Raw genomic sequence first — 23,512 nt, forward strand, 5'->3', positions numbered from 1 at the left:
TAGGCTTGGTCATTCTGGGGAGTTTTTCTTTCATCTCTTTGACTGAACATTTTTGGATCTTACATGTCCTCCTTGATGAAACAAAAAGCTGCTGCGGTGAGTCGGGGTGGAGCACAGACCTCGGCTCAGGTCTCTGGCAACACGGTTCCTCTGCGGGGAGCCAGGTTGATGCCAGCTGGGTTGCTCAGTAACGGATTTCACTGACAGACAAAGAAATCAGTAAATCAACAACCTAATCCTAGTTTTGCTTTAGCTGGGAACAGGTGGTCCACAGCAGGGTCTGTCTATCTGCATTATGTCTGCATGGTCTGGTCACCCTGTCACACCTTACTGTGAACTGGGTGAGTTTCTGGAGGATGGAGAAAAAAATCCTTTAGAAACTCCAGAGAGAAGCATGCTAACTGCAAACATCTTGGAGAACTCATCCTAAATTAGGAAGAGATTCATATTAGGTGGTCACCTGACAGAACACTGAAGAATGGGACGTCCTCTTCATCGTCGTGGGAAGATGACCCTCCCACATCCACGGTGTGGTCCCACTCCAGGGGAAGGGAATCCACGCTGACTGGGGTTTCTCTTCCTGAGCGTTCTGGAGGAGGCACCAATAGGTGGGATGTTGCCGGCCGTCCAGCTGAGACTCCGCCAAGACCTGAAGGTTCACTCTCTTCCTTCTTCCTCCTCACACTGGAGGACCGGTCCAGGTCAGTTTCCTGGTCTGACATCTCCTCATCCAAAACCTGTGGGTTAAAGACAGCATGTAAAGATTCAATTATCCATTGCTTCATCCAGGTCCTTCCTCCTTTGGGTTGGGTTGGGTTAAAACGCGGAGGGTCCGCCTCTACCAGTCGCTTTAATGTCTTAGTTCATGTAAGAATTTTAATGGTTTGGTTTCATCAGGATGATTCTAGGTGGACCTGAATCCTTTACGTTCATTAGGCTGCTAGGTGAAGAACACATTCCCCAAACATGAAAATTCATCTCCAGGAACTTCCCATAATTCCCTGGCTCCTCCTGGGATCCAGGCTCTATTATTGTTGAATGTTGATCAAACTTGAAGCTAACATTCTGGAACTTTCCCAGAACTTATCTGGATTCCGTAAAAATTCAAAAAATATCCACTGGACTTGGTTTCCAAGATTTGAAGACGTTTCGCCACCTCTCCAGGAAGCTTTCTCAATTCAAATGTCAGACAAGTCCAGTGGATATTTTTTGAATTTTTACGGAATGACTATGACCTGGATGACTAAGAACCTTCATCAGCAACTTATCTGGATGTTTCTTAACCTGCAGAGGAGCTTTGCTGGAACCTAAAAGGAACGTCTTGAAAAGTTTTGAAGATTTAGGAGGTTTTAGTAAAAGTTGTGGAAGCTTGAAGGCTTTAATTAACAATCTGTGGCGTCATATTTCTTATGGTTCAGAAAAAGCTGCTACTGTCTGGACTACGTTGGCATGATTTGATTAGGATAGTTTTCCTATGGTTGCTGCCGGTTCAGCTACTAACCGGTCTTCTGTTGATCAGGCGCTGATGGAAGCGAGCCACCCGGCCAAACACCTCTTGGCAGTAGGAATGAAGCTCCTCCAGCTCGTCCTCAATCAGCACAGCGTCCAGAGAAGCGCTCTTCTGGATCAGATTCTCCCCAAAAACTATCAGGGCATCGATCTTGTTGGTGTTGAGGGTGATCTCCTGCTTGAAGCCCTGCAGAAAAACGGTTTAGACACATGAGAAGGAAGAGCAACCTATGACCAAACCATTGATTTTATGTGGCAGGATTGATAATTTAGACCCCGAATTAGGACAATACTCAGCCTTTACTGACAGCAGATCTGAGACCTGATTATTGGCGATTGCTGAACGGCAGGTTTTAGAATATACCCAAAATAGCATCATAACTACTTCATTACCTTCTCTCCTTATGCATACATGAGAATACTTGTCCCTTTTAGGCAAATATTGATCTACCTCTCCTGAAGGCAGAATGAAATGCCAAATGCCAAGATGAAGATATAAAGCTCCAACATCTCTGCGTTTCCAGTAGGCTCTGTCACTACCATGTAAAGGTGAACAGGAGGTCTTACTCTCAGCTGCCTCATCTTGTCTTCGATGTCGCTCTGGGAGAAGTGCTCCACATTGGTGAGCTGGAGGTCCATCTCTGTGAGCCAGACCAGTATCCCTTCACGGGTTCCTTCAAACTCTTCTCTCTGGGAAGTAAAGTGCTGCATGGGACAAAGATCATCATTTCAGAAACATGCTGCAGGATGTCTGAGGCGAGGTTTACGGTGACCATCTATAATTAAAACCATCTGAATCTAAAAAGGGAAAGAAGTGATTAATGATGGTGTCTGCTCTGACTTTAAACAGAGGAAAATAAAGCCTAGTTTCCCTGTTTAATTTCAGCTTCCTGTGTCCTGTCCTGCTTCTCGTCTTTATTTAGTAATTTTAACTCAGATATCAACCTCTGTCAGTCGCTTATGTTGTTGAAGCTCTGCAGTCTGTGCCAAAACCTCTTCACCCCCACTGACATGCCCTGTTCTTCCTGTTCAAAGGGAGTTTTTCCTCTCCACTGTCGCTACTAGCATGCTTAGCGTGAGGGATTGCAGAAGAGTCAATGAGTCGATGCAATCAACCTGCTTTCCTTAGATAGAAAAACTTTGAATCAATCTGACTGGATGATCTGGTGAACTGTAAAGTGCCTTGAGATGACATGTGTTGTGAATTGGTGCTACTGTATAGAAATAAACTGAATAGAATTGACATTCATCATGTTGGTTCAGATGGGTTAAATGATGACCATAAAGGTCCAAAATGTTGCTTCTCTTAAATCTCTGATTAAAAATGTTTATTCCAGTATCTCTGATCCTGGCTGTTCTCCATTTTCCTCAGTTAATTTTAGGATCGCTTTCTGCTGACAACAGTAAGTCTTCAATGGTCTGGGCTGTGTTGTTTCTGACAGCCATCTTAGATTTAGTCTCAGTCTTCAGGATAAAAACTATTATTAGTTTTAGTCGCATTTTAATCATTATGATATGTGATAGTTTTAGTCAGTTTTATGTTGCACTTCATAAAAAGGTGAACCTTTACAATTTGGAATACCAACCAGATTATTTTCCAGACTGACAGCTCTATCCTGGATACTACAATAGCTGGGTATAGAAATCTACCATGCAGTTCATCATTGCTGTTGGCAGAAAACTTTGATTTATACAATTCAAATAAACCTTTTCATGAATTAATGTCCTACTTTATAAAAAAGTGTCTCAGAAAAGGTGTGGAAATAGCAGATCTATTTCAAGACATCATATTTCATCTGGATCTTTATACAGAAATAAACAGAATGCAATGAAATATTTTATTTGGATATAATTTAGGGATTCCTTAAAGAATGTTTAGTATCGCCTCTTGTGAGCTGGAAGAAATAAAATATTGATAGTGAAGGGATTTTTTCCGCATGGCAGAAGATTATCAGCCACACATAGTTTATTAAGTAACGATAGCAGGAAGAGCCATACTTCTGAGAGCGAACCATCAGAGTGAAGCGTAAAGTGCAGACTATGAGCTCTGCGCTTAAGGACATTTCTGCATAAACTCAGCTGGAAGATCAGAGCAGAGTTTGTCAGCGTTCAGCGTGCAGTAGCAGATCATTCTGGGTTATTTTCTCAGACCCCACCCCTGCTTCCATGATCCATCTGTGCTCCTGCAGCATGTGTAGCCCTGCGTAGCAGGCGGGCGGAAGGATCAATGAAGAAGCAGCAGCCTGGCTGATACTGCTTGGCTGATTACAGCACAATGATACAGTCTAAACATCTGACAAACAATGTGCTATTTTTTATTTAGTCTCGTCTCGTTGACTAAAACTCAAACCTATGACTCGTCATGTTTTAGTTATCAGAGATCCACGTTTAGCTCGTCAGTTTTCGTTATCGTCATAAAAAAAAGGGGCTTCAATGAAAAGATTTCGTCATCCTCATTGTTGACGAAAACAACACTGATCTAGTAGCTATGCTGTATTCTGGAAACTCCTCTAGAACCTCTGGATGATTGGTAAGTTAGAATCCAGGCTTCAGGCTGCTGAACATCCAGAAATTAAAGTAGGCCCTCCACGTAGCTGTCCTCCAGTAGTGCCTGAGCAGCAATTTGATTGGGTAATGGTACACAGAAAGTGTAGTCATGGATCTCTGCCCACGGGTAACCAACAATCCGTCCACATCTCTAACCAATTCTCCCCACTCAGTGACACACCAACTGAAATGCCCACTCTGGTAATTGGCATCTCCACAGTCAGAACGGGCGACATCAAATCCTACCTGAAACTGCTGGCTAAGGATAATGGTTAAATACAGTAAGATTGTTATTCACGCTGGCAGTAATGACACCCTGCATTCAGACAGTGTCTTGCCCACAACCAAAATCACAAATTAGAAAAGAATTCTAAAGGAGTAAATCATGATAATATAATTCAAATGAAAATAACTTCAATTGGGGAAAAAGTTAAAACGATTAAATCTGGTTTATTTAACATAAGATCTCTTTCCTCTAAAGGTCTGCTAGTTAATGACTTGATTTATGATAATCACATTGATTTATGTTGCCTGACAGAAACTTGGCTGCAGCAAGAGGATGATGTAAGCATAAATGAGGCAATTCCTTCTAGTTGTTTAAATTTTCACATACACAGAAGTTCTGGGCGAGAAGGATGATTTTAGACTGCTTTGATCCAGTTGATCTTTCAGAGTTAGCAAAACTATTGTCTTCATATAAGCCTTCAACTTGGATGTTAGATCCAGTTCCTACTAGGTTATTTAAAGAGGTATTCCCTTTGATCTTCTCCTCCATTTTAGATGTGATTAATCTATCTCGGTTACAGGGATATGTACCAAAGGCTCTGGGGCCCTTCCTATTTAACATCTACATGCTCAACATCTATATGCTCCCTTTGGCTCAGATTATAACAAACAACCAGATCAGTTACCATGACGGTGCAGACAACACTCAGCTTTACATCCCAATGTCAGCAGCTGACCATGAACCCACACCCTGCTCTCACCTTCAGCCTGCGGATCACAGCCCCCACCCGTCTCTGAAGGGAGTCCCACCGCTGGTTCCCATCATGAACCAAGAGCTTCAGCTTGCAGGCAGCATCAGTGCGGTTCTCTCGGGCCAGGCGGTGGTACTGTTTGTTAACCAGCTCCAGTTGAGTCAGCCGCTCATGAACCTGCCTCTGGAATGCCTTAATGGACAAGTTGTAAATTAGGATTTCTAAGTTCTCTGACAGATTTTTGACCAAACATTGTGATCCGACCTAACTGATAAATCAGTTTCCCATTTTCCAATGGGAACTTATCTATTTTAGATAAACGTCTGCAGTGTATACTTTGGACAGTAATTTAGGAGAATTAAAGTTTAGTAAACCCTCTATACGTGTTGGCATTGGTAGAACTTCTCATTAATCTTAAATCAGTCTTTTATTATGGTAAATGGTAAATAGTTTGTACTTATATAGCACTTTTTTAAGTCAGGAGACTTGACCAAAGCACTTTACACTACATTTAGTCATTCACCCATTCACTCACACACTGATGGTGGCAAAACTACATTTGTGGCCACAGCTGGCCTGGGGCTCACTGAAAGAAGGGACCTAATAGACCTAATCTGTTGATATTCCAGAAATTTGGTTTTTGAAATCCCAAACTAAATGTTCCAAGAATTTCATTCCTTCCCTGATCCATTTGGGAAATCTTCTCATAGATAATTTTGCGTGATATCTGGGCTGTTAAAGATGGCCGTACGGTTAGTGAGGATTCAGTCATTTTAATAAACTCCCCCCAAGCTGTCAGAGATGAGCTAATGCAGATGCTTTTAAAGCTTATTGCCTATTATGTTTAATCTAATGAATGTAAGATCTGCAACACTAATATCAGATGATAGAAACTGTTCTACATCTAACCAGGACTCATCTTATGGTTTTAGCCATTTACTCATGAATTTTAGCCTATTTTCTAGGAGGTAATGATGGAAGTTGGGCAGATTTAATCCTTCATTGTCTTTGGTCTTTTATAGCGTTTTAAGCTAATAGGTGGGAGGTTATCTTTCCAGAGAAAGTTGGTAATGGAAGAATCTAAAGATTTCTGGTTTAAATCTTTGGTTTGCTTTGAACCATCGAAAAAAAGGTTATTAATTTTTGGAAAGACCATTTTTATTGAAGCAACTTTACCAATGAGCGATATGGGATTTCCATCCAGCAGGATCATCTTCCACGTTATTAAATCCAAATTTTTTAAAGACTTGTTGGAGTCATTTTTGCAAATTACAATGAATGACTTTGGATTTTGACCAATATATAAAGTAATCTGAGATTCTAAGGAAAGATTGAATAGCTGGAGAGAGAGAGCGAGGTTTGTGAGTGCTGGAGAAAGAGTCATTCATCATCTGCATAAAGGCTGACTTTAGGTTCCTGCATTTAATACATTTCTACATAATATGTTTCTTGATTTATTTAAAATAACTGAATTAACTGCAAGGTCTTTTTGAATGAACTGATCGTTTATGGAAATGTTCAGAAGCCCAGATTTGTTTTTATCAGCACAGCTGGAAGCTAAAACAACTGCTGTGGTCGAGGAGATGCAACGATGAAAAGTGACAGTAATTGCCTTACCTCAAACTTCTTGAGCTCCTCTTTGGCACAGGTGTAGAGGACATTAGAAGAAGCAGGGTTGGCTGCCGTGAGCTCAGCTGACTTTAGCCAGCCTTCAAAACGAGAATAATCATCTAGGAACCTACACCAGAGACGCCAAGTCTCCTCAATCCTGGAAACGACAAATAAACCAAGGTAAGTCTTTATCAACCAGGTTTTCCTCAGTTCTTAAAGAGAAGCCAAACCTCATCCTGCGCTCCAAGGACATGGCACAGATGTTCCTCCAGCGGCGGTCCAGGTTGTAAGCGGTCTGCTGGATGGAGTCGTTCTCTGAATCCCCGCCACAGGCATCAGCATCATGGAGCAGGATGTCACACAGCTTCAGCACCGATGCCACGCTCTCAGTGTGCTGCTCTATGTCCAGCTGTAAACCCTGCAGGTCCATAAGACATGCTGATGGAGAATCTTTCTGCTTCATCAAATGTTAGTTCCTTCAAAAAACTTTTCTAATTAGTTTTCCCATTTTGGTTTTCAGCCTACAGGTCCAAAAGCACGCCGGCCTCAGGATGATGTGTGTGTGTGGGAAGTTAACCTGTTTACACAATCATGAGGACCTATGTCCTTATGGGGACCAAAATCCTGTTCTTTCTTTGAGCCGGGGTTTAGGACTAAGGTGTGGATTCAACTCAGGTTAGGGTTAACCGTACGTTTGTAATAGTTTGGGTTATTAACACTTCGAAATACAGACATTTTTGGAATTTAGAAACATAAACTTTTATCACACCTTTTACATGAGCAAAGCTGTAAAAAGATATATATATAGAAATGTTTATATATATGTGTTTATAAAGGAAGATTTGCCATGGAAAATTATTTTTTTGTCTTGATTGTTGCCGTCGGTTTCTTTCTCAGCAAACGTTCTGTTTTACAGTCTGCGTACCAAATTAGTTAAAGGTTAGTTTCATAATCAGTGCATCATCTCAGGCATTGTCAATAAGATGGACAGCGCCCCTCAGCATAGAACCAGATCAGTTAGAGAAAAGCTGGAGGTTCAGAGGTCATCTGGTTCTGATACAGCTGGATCAGCAGATAAAGGTTCTGATAAAGGTTTAAGGGTCTTCTATGTCACTAAATGAGACCTTCCCCTCCATAGAAAGCACTGCTGGACCAGTTTGCTTGTTTTTTTTTGTAAATGATCAGATTAGATCTAATAATTCCAGAACTTTATGGTTCTGTTATGGCTGTATGGTTTGGTTCCGTTAGCAGGAGGCTCTGAGCCACGAATGTAGAATCAACTATTTATCTGCCCTCCTGGTCGTGTTCCATGATAAAAACTGATGATGTTTGGGTAAAAAAAAGTCCCTGATTGGTGGACCTCTGGAGACCAACATGGTCAGAGTCAGTGAGGGCAGTCAGACCGCCATAGCAGAGATAATCCTGCAGACACAGAGCTACTCTTTATAATCTGGTGTACAGAGATTATCAATGATCTTCAGCTGAAGCTTAAATCTTTGAAATGAAGAGCAGAAACATCTGCAGCCTGTCCTGATGCACAGCTGCTAAGGAGCAGAGATCTTGGAAGTCAGGCGTTAATCATAAACATGAGGAATGGGAGCAGAAACACCTTGAAGCTCCAGTTAGTGGCGGCTGCTGCTCTCTGAAGCAGTGGAGGCTCAGAGGAATGAATTAAACCCAAACGTCATGTATTTTATTAACAAATGTTAAAAAACATCAAACTCGTCTCTACATCGAGTGAAAATAGCTGCTCCAGTAACCATGGCAACAGTTTAGCACCAGATTACTAAAGGATCCCTACTTCCTGGTCTGAGTGTCATGATGAGAAACACCTCCCTGTCTGGCCACTGTCAGTCAGATCATGTTCGGCCAATCAGCTTTACGACCCGCCACTGCTCCATCAGTGGCTGAGCCTAACCGGCCATCACAGATTTTGGCATTATCCAATCAGGGCTCTACTTTCTCGCTGGTTGCTTCAATAGACAGAGCCTCAAGCCTGAGTGGGGCTTTAACATGGAGACTGACAGGCAGCGACCTGTTACTGCAGAGTGGAGGGGAGATGGCATGCCAGAGTGAAATAAACAGCTTGTTAGGAATCCAGTCTGTGTGGGTTGTGTTTTTTGTTTGTTTTCCCTCCACCACCATGTGCCGCCTGGTTCTCGTTGGTCCTTTCACACACCTGCGGATGGTTGCCTCATTACCTGAGGACTCTTAAGCTGCTGACTGCCACTATCTCGATGCCAGAGTGCTTACCAGTTTTGGGTACTCTAGTCAAGCTGACTTTTGCTGAGTAAAACTGGGTTTTAGTCAACCAGAGTCTTAACCTTGTTGTTTTTGTCTTTGCCTCTCAGCAGGAAGTCATCCTGCAAACTGGATGTTTTGGACCTTCTCCCCCTGGAAGGATCATCTGAGCATCAAACTGAGCTGGGGATTCAAACTGGAGGATTGAATCTACTTTTCCCCAAAGGATTGTTTGAGCTTCACACTGAGCTGGGGATTCATCTCCACAAGAAACCGTTCAAGTACCATTGGAAATCTAAGTGGCAGTCAGCTCCTCCGTTCCTCAAGGAAACACCTCAACCTGGGTAAACACTTTCCACCCTCCAACGAGCAAGTCAATAACTGGAACAACCCTCACCGACTGGATTCAGAGAAAGACACCTTTTCTGGAAAAGTGAGTCCTTTTGCATATTTAACCAATAATTTTAGGACATTTCCAGGGGCGGTTTAGCCTCCCTAGTGTTCAGTGAGAAGACAGCTGTGAATACATCAGGTGAATGACATTTTGTCCTTTATTGTCTGAGGAGAACAGAAGCGTCTCAGTCACTGATTGGTTCTGACATGAAGACATGTGTAGCTAACCTGAGCGAGGTGGCGTTCTGGAGGAGCACGCTGTTCTTCTTGGACGTACTCTGAGCTGATTGGTTTAGTTTTGGTTGCTGGTTTCACGCTGGAAGGATGTTTATTGACTGGTGGTCCTGAATCCCAGCTGTTGTTTGTAGACCAACCCAGAGCTGCTTTTTGTCACCATCTGCTAAGCTGATGCTCTCTGACCTTCTCCTCTGGACCTCACTAAAGTATTCCCACCCTTTAGCCTTCTTTGCAGAATATTACACAGTTAGGGTTCCGGTTCTGAACACAATGAAGAGTTTATCTAAAACCTCCACACTATGAACTGGACTTTCCTGTGAAGACCTGCTTTAAACCCTCTAAGATGTGGCCTCTCCTCCCCATCCTCATTCCGGACCGACCTGAAACCTGCGTTAGGACTTTTACGGAGCCTTTCCCTACCTGCTGCTCAGCCAGCTTCCTGTGGATCTCCTCGCTGTGGCAATCCTTGTAGACCACCGGCTTGGCCAGCTCTGCCTCAATGCAGGACAGCCACGTCTGCAGGTTGCTCATGTTTTTATCCAGCTTCTGAACCGTGACCAACGTCTCCTTCAATTTCCTCACCCTGCAGGGAAAACAGAAGCCAGAGCTGTTAAGTGGAGGGAAGTGATGTTTCTGTTTATTCCATCTTATTGCTGATTAACTGCCGACTAAAGTGAAGAGCTGAGCTCTTTGTTGGGTCTCAGTAACTATCCCTCTAAAGTGACCTGTCACCTGATCAGAGCGAGCCACATGGCAACCTGTCTTAAGCCCTTAGGTCAGGGACTTCCTGCACACAGATGGTTAGGAGTCCCACGTTCCTGAACATCACCAGATGATGATGTCCATCAGAATGCTGTTGATTTCTGACCTCAGAGGTGAACCTCAGCTTTCAGTCAGTCAACTAAATGGTTTTACAGTAGAGGCAGAGTAACCTGAACCCACAAGAGCCAGAACCTGAATCACTTTCACCTGCCTTTCTGCTGCCAATATACTTCCTTGTCCCGTCCGTCTGAAAAAGTACTAATAAATTAAATTTCTGTAATAAAATAAAACCAATAAAAGTCAGATTTAAGCATTATTATATTCTAGAATTGTTCCACTGAAGATGTCTGCAGGTTGGAGTAGCTCTGCTAGCTTGACTAGAGAAATGTAGGTCCTTCATTTGTGAATCAGATTTTCTGATGTTTATTGCCTCTGCTGGGAAACTGCAAGGATTTTTAATGAGATTTTTAACTTTTTGGATACCTGCTATGATGCATAAACATAGCATGTTTTAACACCTGGGAGCAGCTAGTTAACATCTCTAAAGCTGATATAATACTTCTACCTCCACAATAACCAGCTGAGTTATGAAGGAGCAGAGCAGGACCAAAGAAAGAGAGAGGAAGAAGAAATTGAATTCACATCTTCCATCAATCATCATGGGTAATCTGAGATCTCTAGGAAGAAAGTAAAAGAACACCCATACTGTAGCTACTCTAGCAACGACCGAGCCAGAATATCGGTAATACAGGATTCTGTCTTCTTGAACCCCAGTCGGCCTCAGCAAATGGCCGCTTAAACTGAGCCTGGTTCTGCTGGAGGTTTCTTCCTGTCCACATAGAAACATGTGCTGCATGAAAGGCTGGAGTCAGCAGAAGGCAGCTGCTGGGCTGGGTGATGAACCGTCGGGCTGCTTTGGATGAACAAAGGCCCGGGGGCATCCAGTGTCAACGCTTCTAATCCCTCTGATGGTCAGACTCCAGCAGTCATCTCATCGCACCAAGTCAGGCAGAGAAAACCAGTATGTAGCCGACCCAGCAGACCCTGAATCTGCTGCACCGGAACTCTAGTTCTGCTGGTCGAAAGAGGTGATATAAGGCTGCTGGAGCCCACAGGGCATCGACTCAGGTCAGCCCTGTTAACCTTCCTCACTGCTTCATAAAGCTAAACAGAGACATTCCTTCATATATCAGAATGAGACAGAAAGTTTCAGTTTATTTCTAATGATTCATGGTGAAAACCAAACAAAACCTAATCTGATTGATTGTACCTTCAAAAAGTAAGTGAAACCACATTAGCGATAACCTCTACTTAGATCCTCCTAGATAACACCCAGAAGAAACCTGTAGAGATCATTGCAGCGGGAAAAGGAGGCCAGCAGTAATGGTTCCTCTCAGTCTCACTCTAGCTGTTTTGGTTCTAACCTTTTGAAGAAGAAGGAACCCGGCAGACAGACATTTGAGGAAGTTCTAGTTCTGTTCCAAGCTTGGAACACTTTCCAGATCTCTGATCAATCTATGATTTAAAAATGGGGAGATGCTGGATTTTCTGCTGATCAAACCGGAAATGGAAGTCCACCTGGACATGAAAGTCAACCTGGACATGGAAGGCTGCCGGAGGTCAGCAATAATCAGACAAGCAGCCAAGAGGACAGTAGAAGCAGCTTTTCTCCTCAGACATCATATGGAATGAACTGTAGAAATAGATGATTTACAATACCACATCGGGCTCTTGTCAGTGAAACATGGTGGTGGCTGTGTCATGCATCGTTTTCTCCACCAGGGACAGGGAGATGATTCTAGAAGAAAACCTGTAGAAAACCTGAGGTTGTGGTGGAGGTTCTCCATCCAGCAGAACCATCCTGAATATCCTGTCTAATTTCTGTCACACATCATGCAGAGAAAGTCCAACCCAGGCCTGCAGTTCGAACTTGGTTCTACTTCAGCTCTCTGGGATGGAAACGTTTACAGAGACAAAGACTTTGCTCCATGCAAACAGTTTCCTGATCAGGTTAAGCAGCTTGAGTTGACTAATGTAGGCAGACAATCCCTGGATTTAACAGCTTACTGGGTATCTGCCCCCTGACTATTGACCCACACAAGGCAGCAACAAGACCCACCCTGCTCTAAATAGGAGGAACATAAAGGAGAACTGTTTGCAGAATTTCAGTCTGCCTTTAGAGCTCATCATAGCACTGAAACAGTTCTGGTAAAAGTCACTATAGATGTTCTCAAGGCCTCAGATAATAGACTTGTATCTGTACTTGTCCTGTTATACCTCAGTGCTGCTTCAGAGTCAATAAACCAATGCAATCAGCTGGTCTTCCTTAGATAGAAACTTCGAAACTTTAATCTGACTGGATGATCTGGTTGAACCATCTCTAGAAAGTGAGTTGAGATGACATAATAATAATTATTCAATGACATCCGTATAAACTCTGACTCTGGAATAACCACAGTGCTGGCATTATTGGACCTCAGTGTAGCGCTTGATTCTATGAATCTTCTATGTGTCAGTAGGGGACTTTCAATCAGACACCAGAAAAATCACATTTGGCGTTCCTCAAGGATCCATTCTGGGGCCCCTTCTATTCAACATCTACATGCTCAACATCTACATGTTCCCCTTGGCTCAGATTATAGCAAACAACCAGATCAGTTACCATGACGGTGCAGACAACACTCAGCTTTACATCCCAATGTCAGCAGGTAACCATGAACCCATCAGAGCATTGGTTAAATGCTGAGAACAGATCAATATGTGGATGAACTATCAGACCTGAACCTTCAGAGGCTCAGAAAGGCAGTTACTAAGTGAGCCTTTGATCACCTGAAGAACATCTCCAGGATTAAAGGACTGATGTCCAGCAGGATCTAGAAAGTTACTCAAACTAAAAGATATTGGATAGATTTTCCACAGTACCCGATTACTTTACTTAGTAACTAGATACTTGTAATTAGCTCTAACTGATATACTGACTTTGGGGAGAAGTAACTAGTACCTGTATATCTAGTTAGTTTTTGTAATGAATGCTCCTCTCAGAGTGAGGGGGAGGGTGGAGACATAGAGCGTGAGCGATATATGATCTGTCTCTCTATTGGTGGGTACTGACGGTAAGAGATACCGTCAAGCTGAGGAGTTTTATGAAGCCTTTTTGTCTTGTGAAGCTTCAAACGCAACGAGCAGGTATCGTGGGGGCAACCATGCCAATACCCCGGCAGTAATAGAAACAAAGACTCAGGCCTGGAAGGCCTTAGAGAAAGACCAAAAAGCTTTGAGGCTTCCCTCTTCTGGAGGTGGAATCTGACTTAGGATCACTGGATGGTGGAAGGAACACATTGAGAATATGTAGAAGTTCTTTACAGCAGCTAAACCCTTTGCTAAAAACTTATTTTCCATTGATTCCTACCTGGCCTCTATGTGGTCGAACAGATGCTGCCAGCGGTCGTTGACATCCTTCAGCTTCACGTTGGTCTCCGCCTCCTTGGTCTTGTTGCTTGCAGTGATAAGCTGTTCTCCCAGCTGCTTCAGATGGGTTTTATTCTCACTAAACAGGTTGATCTCCTCCATGCAGTCCTGTGAAGAAACCACAGAAATAGATCAGTCAGACCCAGACATGACAGAGATTAGTTCTCTTCTAGAACAGTTAATCCATCTCTTAACAAAAAAAACTTTTTTTTTCTGACCCTCTTATTTGTTATGGACAGGCTAAACATTATGGAGATGAATTCAAAGATCCCTAAAGGTCACAGCAGTGGCTGTGGAGAGTCCCCATATGTCTGAACAGGTTTAACTACAGAGAGAAACCATTGAGTGTGATAAACTTTCTGAAAGCTGTCCCTCAGTGCTTCTGCATCAGTCACCCACCTTCTTCAGCTTTTCCACCATTGCTTCAATGTTCAAGTCAGCATTGTTCGCCACTTTGTTCTCCATGTGGGTGAGCCACTCACACAGCTCTTTGTTCTTCTCATTGAAGATGATCCACGCATTGAGACGGTCGGCGATCTCCTGTTTGCGCAGAGACACCTATCGCAGGTAGGAGGGTAGAAAGCAAACAGGCCTCAGGACTGGATGTTTCATTTGCAGAATGACCTGTAACACCTGCTGCACCACATCTTGACCTTTAGCATCAACTTTAGTTTGACTGCAGCAGTGGTCAAATGTAAACAGTGTGGGAGAAAATACATGGTGCAAAAAGGCATTGTTATGGAAGTTCAGAGCATTGCAAAAAATATATATATATGGTGCAAAAAAGAAGTTGAAGTTCAGTTTCTTTTTAGTTTGGTTTTTGGTATCAGTGTGATGCAAAGTCTGTGACATGATGTAGAGTTTTCTCAACAGTACCGACTGATGGTGGTGGGGAAGAAGCTGTTGCAGAACCTGCTGGTACTGCATTGAATGCTGTGAAGCCTCTTACCAGACGGCAGCAGGGAGAACAGTCCATGGTGGGGGTGTTAGGGGTCATTGATGATGTTACGGGCTCGGGACACGCAATGCTGGGATGAATTGAGCCCCCATGATCGATACAAAGGTTCCAGTTGGCTATCACTGTCCTCAGCGCCTCTCTGTCATCAGACTTGAAAGCTGAGTTCTGTGCTTTAGGAACTCAGCGTTCCTATAGAGTTCACTTAGCATGACAGAAAGGTAATCTGATGACCCGAGGTGGGGGCGGGGGGGCTGTTCTGAATGTATCTTTTATGTTAGAAAAGGCTAAATCTGGAATATTTTGTCCCCAAGTTGTAAAGACTTCATGTTGGTAAAAATGAGGCAGAACAGTCTTCAAGTTAGCCTGGTTATAATCACCAGGCATTATGAAAACACCCTCTTTCCCCATAGTGCCCCATCCACTATCAACTAACACAAACCCTCACTTAGCCCTGCGGGTAACTTTAAAGACTCACAATCTAAACTTCCTTACCCCACCGAGGGCAGACTCACATAAAACACTATGAAGCCATGAGGCCTAACCTTAACCCTTAGACCTAAGCTTAACCCTATCTAATGGTGCGTTCACACCAAACATGTTTTGGGCATCAAAGCATCTGATTTACATGCAAAGTCTACAGGGGATAGCGTAGACAGCTCCAGAGGTGCGTTCTAACGTTCCGGTGTCGGACCGTCAAAGCGTTCAACGCTGGAATTTAGAAACTTTTACTTTTGCCGTCGGATGCCAGAGCGTCAACCAATCAGAAAAGCTGATCCAGAAGACTGTTGGGGGAGAAAGACATTACCTGCAAGCTGTCTTAGCTTTTGCAGACATTCTGCATATGAAAAATTATTAAATATCAAGGGGTTGATAGTAAGCTTTAAAGTGTATAGGCAACTTGACCAGCATTTGACAAATTTCACTCTTTAAGTGTTTTCAATGGCAAGGGTCTTTGGGTTAAGGGTCTTTGCTCATATACCCCAAGTGGCAGTGGGTTTCAAACTCACAACCTCAGGATTCCAAGCCCTATGCCCTAACCACTAGGCTGCCACACCAACCTGAACCTGAACCCCCTGCTGCTGCGGTTTCTGTTTGTTTGGATCTACTGCTTGGTCTGTAGAAATTGTAGGACTTAGATCTGGTTCTAAGCAAACCAAAGCTCCTCCACTTTCTTCAGGGAGTGTCCATGCAGACTGACCTTGAAGCAAAGTTCCTCCCAATGGTAGTGAAGATCCTCCACCTGCTCCTGCAGTAGCAGTACATCATCAGTGATGATGTACTGGCACAGGTCTGTCTTCATGGTGCTCAACTCTGTCAGGCTCTCAGCCCAGTCCTCCAGGGAGTCCTTGTTCTCCTGCATACCATAACACACAGAGCAGCAGACCAAAGTGTTAGGGACTCTGTCCCACTCCCAGTCTGTCCTCTGCTCAAAGCGTTCCTCTTCCTTGTTCGCTCCTCTCCTCTTCTGCCTGACCCATGAGAGGATTAAGAGTCAGAGGCAGGAGGGGGAGGAGTGACAGCTGGGGGAGGGGAGGGTTGGGGATAAAGGCTCTGATGGGTCAGAGTTTCTGAGCAATGCGTGGGTCAGACAGGCTGTTTAAAGAGGGAACAAATGGAATCCTGATAGCTGGAGAGCAGGTGGACCACCTGACCATCCTAGAACCAAGAGGGACTGGACCTAGACCCTAAACCTAACCTTTGTCATTACAGTTCACCAGATCATCCAGTCAGATCGATTCAAAGTTTTTTATGTTTAAAGAGATTTCCTCTCCACTGTCGCTACAAGCATGCTTAGTGTGAGGAATTGCTGAAGAGTCAATGAGTCGACGCAATCAGCTGGTTTTCCTTGGATAGAACATTTTGAATCAACCTGACTGGATGACCTGGTTGAATTATCTATATAAAGTGACCTGAGATGACATGATGTGAATTGGAGCTATAGAAATAAACTGAATAGAATTGAGAACAACAGCAAACACGTCACACCCTGTTGACCTCTGCTGTCTGCAAACCGCCAGCCGTTAATCAGCCTGATTGGATTAGCGGTGCTGCAGACGACAGACAGATGGATGAGTCCATTAACGGTAGGTTAAACAGCCCTGCATGGAGACTTGCAGGAGCAAAACAAAGTCACAGAATAAAAAAGAAGTGGAGAGTTTATGTCCTCGGCTGATTGGTACGTCTGACTGAAATAATGACCCGTCTCTGTGCTTCCCCATCAGCCTTAAGCCTTAAGGCTAGGCTTTAAACTTTCCTTTTTGAAAAAGCTTATAGTTAAAGTGGTACAGGTTATCCTGAGCTATCTCTGTAGTTATGCATAGGGACACCTTTTTCATCATTCTGCTTCATTCTATCTCTATTCCCCCACTCTGCAGAATCTATTAGTTCAATCTCTAATGTTCTACTCTCTCTGCTTTTTCCCATAGTAGCTTTATCTGGTCTGTTCCTGTTCGGCTGTGACTCCATTCTAGAGAGAAATATAAGCTGTGCTGCTGCCATTAACACCTCTGTTTATACATGTCTTGGCCTCATCAGATGGCCGCTCACACTGAGCCTGGTTCTGCTGGAGGTTTCTTCCTGTTAAAAGGAAGTTTTTCCTCTCCACTGCTGCTACAAGCATGCTTAGTGTGAAGGATTGCTGAAGAGTTAATGAGTCGATGCAATCAGCTGGTTTTCCTTAGAAAACTTTGAATCAATTTAACTGGATGATCTGGTTGAATTGTCTCTGATGACATGTGTTGTTAAATGGTGCTATAAATAAACGGAAATTAATTGAAATGAACAAAAATTATATTTACTAGAAACAGAAGAAGAAACTGGCAGGTTTAGAGTTCACTCAGAGAGAGCAGATAACATGAAGGACAACAAGGTGGCTCTGATGAGACCTTTGGGATGTGGAAAAGTCCTGAGCCTTTGGAGAACTGAGTTAGGTCTCCATTCAGTTCTGCTAACAGTGAAAACAGATCAGATTAGAGGCTGGAGTCACTTTAACAACTCAGCTACTACTGACTAAAGGCTCACAGGAAGAGATTCCTCCTATATTAAAAGGATTCCTGCTATATTAAAATGATCCGTTATTTTAAAAGGATTCTCCCTATATTAAAAGGATTCCTCCTATATTAAAATGATCCCTGTTATTTAAAAAGGATTCTTCCTATATTAAACCGATTCCTGCTATATTAAACCTCTTTCTCTACCTGTTTTGTTTGAGTTTCTCCCACTAACCCAGATGACAATAAGCAGGAAGTTCAGAGTGGAAGATCACCTGGATTATGACCTCAGTCAGATCCATCCTCCCTACCAGCAGCCTGTGAAGGTTATCCTACTGTTCTTGTAAAGCTCCTAGCTGGAGCTGCAGCTGCGTCTGAGACTCCTCATCCACCATTAAGAAGAGCGGCCGGTTGGCCTCCAGCCTGTGAATAAAGGTGCCCTGGTTCCTCTGCAGCAGGAACTGAGGAGCAGTGTGGAGAAGGAGAGGATGAGCTGCTATAGGGGGTGGGCTTCCTGAGGAGATGGGTGTGGTTAAGACGTCACTCCATTCATCTAATTTAAGCTCCTCGGGAATGGAAATGAGAAGATAAATCCAGATTAGGAAGTTCTGTGAATTAAATGCAATGAATAGATTATTTAATCATCTCAGTCTCTGAACAATGTGAACCCTCTGATAAAACCACCAGATTCTATGTCCTGGGAGTTCTTTGGAAACTTTGTTTGAACTCAACAGGAACTCACTCATTTGTTTGTTCGTTCATAAATTCATTCATTCATTTGTTCTTTCATTCATTCATTCATTCATTCATTCATTCATTCATTCATTCATTCATTCTTTCATCAAAACAACTGCTGTGTTTCAGGCTTCTGGTTCCACTCTGGTTCCTCTCTGATTCCACTGTGGTTAAAGCCTGATCCCACTCTTGTTGCAGTGTGGTTCCAGTATGTGTTTACTCTGGTTATAGTCTTGTTCCAGTTGCAGTATGGTTCCAGTCTGGTTCGGTCTATTTCCATTTGGGTTGCAGTATGGCTCCAGCTGGTTCCATTAAGAGTCCCGTCTGGTTCCATTCCGGTTGCAGTCTGATTCCAGTCTAGTTCCAGTTGGATTCCACCCTGGTTGCAGTAAGGGTTCAGACTGGTTCCAGTCTTTATCCAGTCTGGTTCCATTCCGTTTGCAGTCTAGTTCCAATCTGGGACACTCTGGTAGCAGTCTGGTTCCAGTTTAGTTCAGGTATGGGTACAGTCTCGTTCCAGTCTTTATCCTGTCTGGCTCCAGTCTGGTTTCTTTCCGGTTACAGTAAGGATTCAGTCTGGTTCCAGTCTGGGTCCAGTTTTTATCCACCCTGGTCCAGTCTGGGTCAAGTCTGGTTTCATTCCGGTTGCAGTAAGGGTTCAGTCTGGTTCCTTACAAAGAAAAAAAAGAGACGCAGAAACATTGTCATTTTTATATATGTCAAGAATTTCTGAGAAACTCCAAAGGATTTTCTCTGGAAACAACATACCTGTGAAATCCCAAACTAACAACACACTCAGACAAAAAACTGGTTAATCTTAAAGACAGAACAGCCTAACCTCAGCTGAGTGGTCTTGTGTCTGTGATCTAGTGCAGTGAGGACTGTACAGCCACCTATAGTGGAGAAACCAAACAATAACTTTATAAACACATGCAGCAGCATAGGAGAGCCAGGACTCTGGGAAAGATTCAGCTAGACACTGGTCTGAACACCTAGGTGATCAGACCTTGGACAGAGAGGACAGATAGTTTGAAGGAAGCATCAAGGAAGCTCTCTTGGTGAAAAGAGAAAAGTCATCACTGGAAAGAGGGGGAGGATTGAGGTTTAAGCTTCCAAACATTTACGATTCAGGCATGGATGTCATTCCCAAGCTATTACATCTTCACCCCCATTATGATTCAAACGACCAATCAGAGATATCATTGACAACAAGGGCTACAACAATCCAGAAGAACAAACGGCAGCTGTTTGATAACCATCGAAATTGGAATGTGTTCAGGAGGTTGGTTCTCTGCTGCTTAAAGACATCAGAGCTCTAACTAGGTGTCAAAAAGAAAACTGCGTGTAATTGTGTGTAATTTCCTGACCTGCTTTTAGGGATTTACTAGGAAGAACCCAGAGGAAAAAAACAGCCTTTAAATGTTTATGGTTTCCCCATCAACTTTTGTAGATTTTATGTATAACTGTATATTTTTCTTTTTTTCAATTAAAGTATTTTCTATTCACTCACTCATTCAGACTTTAGGAAGGACACACGGCATCAGGTCTGTGTTTAACTTCATAATGAATAACAAGCTCTCATTAGTGATGTTAATAATAATGTTCCTTTGACTGATAAATGTTGGTCAGACTGACGGCTGGGAGAAAGATGCTCTGTGTCGCCGCCCTCAAGGTCAGAGTCTGAACAATTCATGTCCAGGACATCTGCAGAAATCTTAGCTGGTCGTTTCATGACTTCAGACCTGGTCAGGTCCTGGATGAAGCTCACATCTGATAGGCCAGTACAGTTTGGATCAAACCACACAGAGATGGATGGTCTGGAAGAAAAGCTGCTGCTGGGATCCAGCCAGACTCTCTGAAGACCCAGCTGGTCAGCAACGGTTCTCAGCTGTGCTGTCGGACTCAGATGTGGATGGGTTGGTGGCAGAAGGTAATGGCTGCTAGAATCTGGGATAGAAGAAGCTTCATTTGGGACATTCTGGTGGGACAGATGTTCTGATGGAGCACGAGACGTTTTACACACAGGACAGGACAAAATGTTAGATTGTAGATCTTCAAAGCTGGTTCAAAAAGATCCAAACAGACCTGCTGCTGAACCTTCAGGCGAAGGAGCTTCTAAGACGTTCTGACCTAAAAGGATTTAATAAAAATATACATCCCTAACTTCAGAATTCTGCTTGTAATGGGGTGTTTTGGCCTTATGGCCTTAAGGCGCTATTTTACATCTAACAGGAGTCAGACCATTTCCTAAATGACAGATCAAGGTCCAAACAAAGCTGGTTCTTCCAAAACTATCAATGTAAACCAACTGAATCTAAGGAAATTGGTAAAGGAAGGCAGAAGCTTCGAGACCTGTACTCCGCCTCGCCTTTGTGGAGTAGATGTGGAGCATCAGCGACGACGGCATGCAGGATCTCTACCTGAAACCTCTACAACAGCAGGATGGATCTGTTATCCAGACTGTTCCTCCATCATGTCTTTTATTTAGTTGATCTTTGTATTTGGTAGCTTCTGCATCCAGAGCTGCTGTCTGAGAATACTGTAGTAACCAGAGAGATCCCCAGCAAGAGTGTCCTCCATCCAAACTGAAACCAAACCAGGCTGTAAACCTAGACTGAACCATCCAGATGAAAGCAAAGGAGAGTCTGCCACTATCGGTCCTCCACAGTCCTCTCCAGCCACTAAAAGCAGCATTAAAAGACCACCGTTTTGTTTTTGCCTGGTGGAATAAATGTGATTCACTCTTTACGTTGCTGTTTCATCAATAATGTGACTTTATGTGAATACACCACTGGTGTTAGGCTACAGCTACCTGGATAACTTTAAATACTAAATTGTAAATATTAAATGCATATAAATTAAATACCAAACTGTACATTCTAGTTTCTACCTAACCATGCTAGGTCGTTCTCAGTGGAGAATATATACAGTCGGGAAAATTAAGTTTTGAACACCCTGCTACTTTGCAAGTTCTCACACTTAGAAATCATGGAGGGTCTGAAATTGTCATTGTCGGTACTTTTCCACATAGAGAAAAAATAATTAAAGAAAACAGGAATTCTGCCCCATCCTCATTAACAACAGACATAAACCCTTAAAATCAATCACATGCTTCACTCCCTACATGGTGGTTTCCTCCATCTTCTGTGTGTCAGAGAAGGTCTAAGCAGAGCAGCAGGGAACAGGAAGTAAAGCTGAAATTCAGCTCGTTTTCTCAGTAGCTCTAATAAAACACATCAGTGCTGAGGAACATCTCGTACTCCTACACAAAACAAGCCTTTTGCGCTTGATTTGATTGAGCCAATTAGGTTTTGAGTGCAATGCAGGGAGCACAGGGTGGATGGCGTTCCCAATATGCCCCAAATGAGTAAAAAGGAAGATTGCAAACTGTGCTCTGTCCCCCAGTCTGCTGCCTGATAGGAAATTAGATGTTTAGAAAGAAGGCATTCAGAAAGAGAGGTTCTGTGATACCTGGTCCTCATCGTTGCCCCTCCTCATCTTGGTTAATGATGCCTGGATGTTTCCATTGTGTCCACATCGGAGGCAGAGGAAGAAAACAGATTGATGGAGCCAGAATGAGCCTGGAAGGAATCAGTTTATTTTAGTTGCTAGAAAAGACAAACATCAGAAAGTAGTGACATGTTGGGGGAGGAAAGAGCTAAAGAATAATTCATCTTCAGACCAAAATCAAACAGCTATTCTAATTTAAACCTTAACTGTAGATTTAATGTTCAGAAAAGTTCAGTGTTAAAAAATGATTCTAATTAAGAAACTGCAAAGTGGAACAGTAATTGGGAAGCATAACAGTCCTTTTGACTTTAGGTGAGGAACTATTCCCTCTGATATGCAGAGAGCTCAGGGCCTCCTGATGCAGCTCATCATCAATGACTTCCTGTTTCAGTGATTCCCTTGAAGGATCCATCTGTGGGTCTCAGCAGGGAGGAGGTGAACTGCACCAGGAACCATAACTCCTGACTGACCTCTGTGAATGCCCAGATAGACCAGGTGGGACCAACCTTGACAGTTGGGATCTTTAAAGGGAAATGCTCTTTTTTTTACATTCACCCATATGAGTTTTGTGTCATTTGGAACTATTCTGAAGATATTCCGTTAGGTTACATCCAAGTAATGTCTTCCCATGGGCAAACAACTCAAAGGCACAAACTAAACTGTTCATAATGTATTATTTATGGTACGCCAGCATTCATAACATGTAGGCGAATCACTGTCCCCAAGACACCCGCGATTATATTTTTTTATGTTTATATCTTTTAAAAACAAAGCGGCGCGTGTATGACATCATCCGCGCTAATCTGAATCGTTCAATTCCGTTTAGAGAGCGAGATCATCTGTGGTAGTAGCACTAGACATCTTCCAGGCATGTGAGTAAAACTAGCAGCAGTTTAGTGGACAGGATGAATGAATGGTAGCCGGCGTGCGCGGATTACGTCATACACGCGCCGCTTCAATAACATAAAATCAAGGGCCCAATGTAAAAAAAAAAAAAACGGCGTTTCCCTTTAAGACCAGAGGAGCTGTCCCGGGTACCAGGAGAGGAGGGAATGGCCTGATCCTACCCAATGTGAACTTATAAGATGAACTGGATGGTGCCGTTCATCTCAGAGGATGCAGCAAATCCTCTCTGGCTTACTTTTTAGAAAGTATTGCTACAGAATGAGACTCTATCCCTGATTGGTCATGTCAGGATCAGAACTGGATCAGAACCTGCGGTCCTGGTGGTGGAGCTCTGGTTCCTTTAGGCTTGGCCTGACTGAACTAAGAGAAGCGAAAGGAGAACCTTGGTGGAGCAGCTACTGTAACCCTATTCTGTTTTTTCCTTTGACTGAGTCTTTCCGTGCCGTTGTGAGCCGGTTGAAAACAATGCTTCAGTTTTACATGCGCTGTCTTCAGGACGTGCTTTAAGTGTCTATTAACGGCGTTCTTCGCTTGATTTGCAGTTCATCATACCAACAAACAAAAGTTTAATGGCAGTCGGCCGGTCACAAAGGAATCAGGGTTCTACGCCGTTCTGTATATTTTTCCCTAACCAGCTGAAACATTTTAAACATTTTAAACATCATAAA

At 43.2% G+C, this 23,512-nt stretch overlaps 1 protein-coding gene across 1 annotated transcript in view; it reads right to left on the bottom strand.

Moving 5' to 3' along the window:
- The window catches only part of LOC107084854 (nesprin-2-like), a 24,969-nt gene extending 8,828 nt beyond the window's left edge, over nucleotides 1-16,141 (bottom strand). The window contains exons 1-11 of the mRNA XM_015374902.1: nucleotides 15,902-16,141; nucleotides 14,145-14,303; nucleotides 13,687-13,853; nucleotides 9,936-10,098; nucleotides 6,875-7,062; nucleotides 6,651-6,801; nucleotides 5,043-5,225; nucleotides 2,077-2,214; nucleotides 1,502-1,696; nucleotides 461-737; nucleotides 64-200 (exon numbers count right to left, since the gene is read on the bottom strand). Coding sequence (XP_015230388.1) covers nucleotides 64-200; nucleotides 461-737; nucleotides 1,502-1,696; nucleotides 2,077-2,214; nucleotides 5,043-5,225; nucleotides 6,651-6,801; nucleotides 6,875-7,062; nucleotides 9,936-10,098; nucleotides 13,687-13,853; nucleotides 14,145-14,303; nucleotides 15,902-16,063 — 1,920 coding nt within the window. The 5' untranslated portion in view covers nucleotides 16,064-16,141. The remainder of the gene's footprint in view (nucleotides 1-63; nucleotides 201-460; nucleotides 738-1,501; nucleotides 1,697-2,076; nucleotides 2,215-5,042; nucleotides 5,226-6,650; nucleotides 6,802-6,874; nucleotides 7,063-9,935; nucleotides 10,099-13,686; nucleotides 13,854-14,144; nucleotides 14,304-15,901) is intronic.
- Between the last annotated feature and the right edge of the window lie 7,371 nt (nucleotides 16,142-23,512).

Source organism: Cyprinodon variegatus, unplaced genomic scaffold (genome assembly GCF_000732505.1).
Source record: "Cyprinodon variegatus isolate N-32 unplaced genomic scaffold, C_variegatus-1.0 Scaffold110, whole genome shotgun sequence".
Lineage (NCBI taxonomy): Eukaryota > Metazoa > Chordata > Actinopteri > Cyprinodontiformes > Cyprinodontidae > Cyprinodon > Cyprinodon variegatus.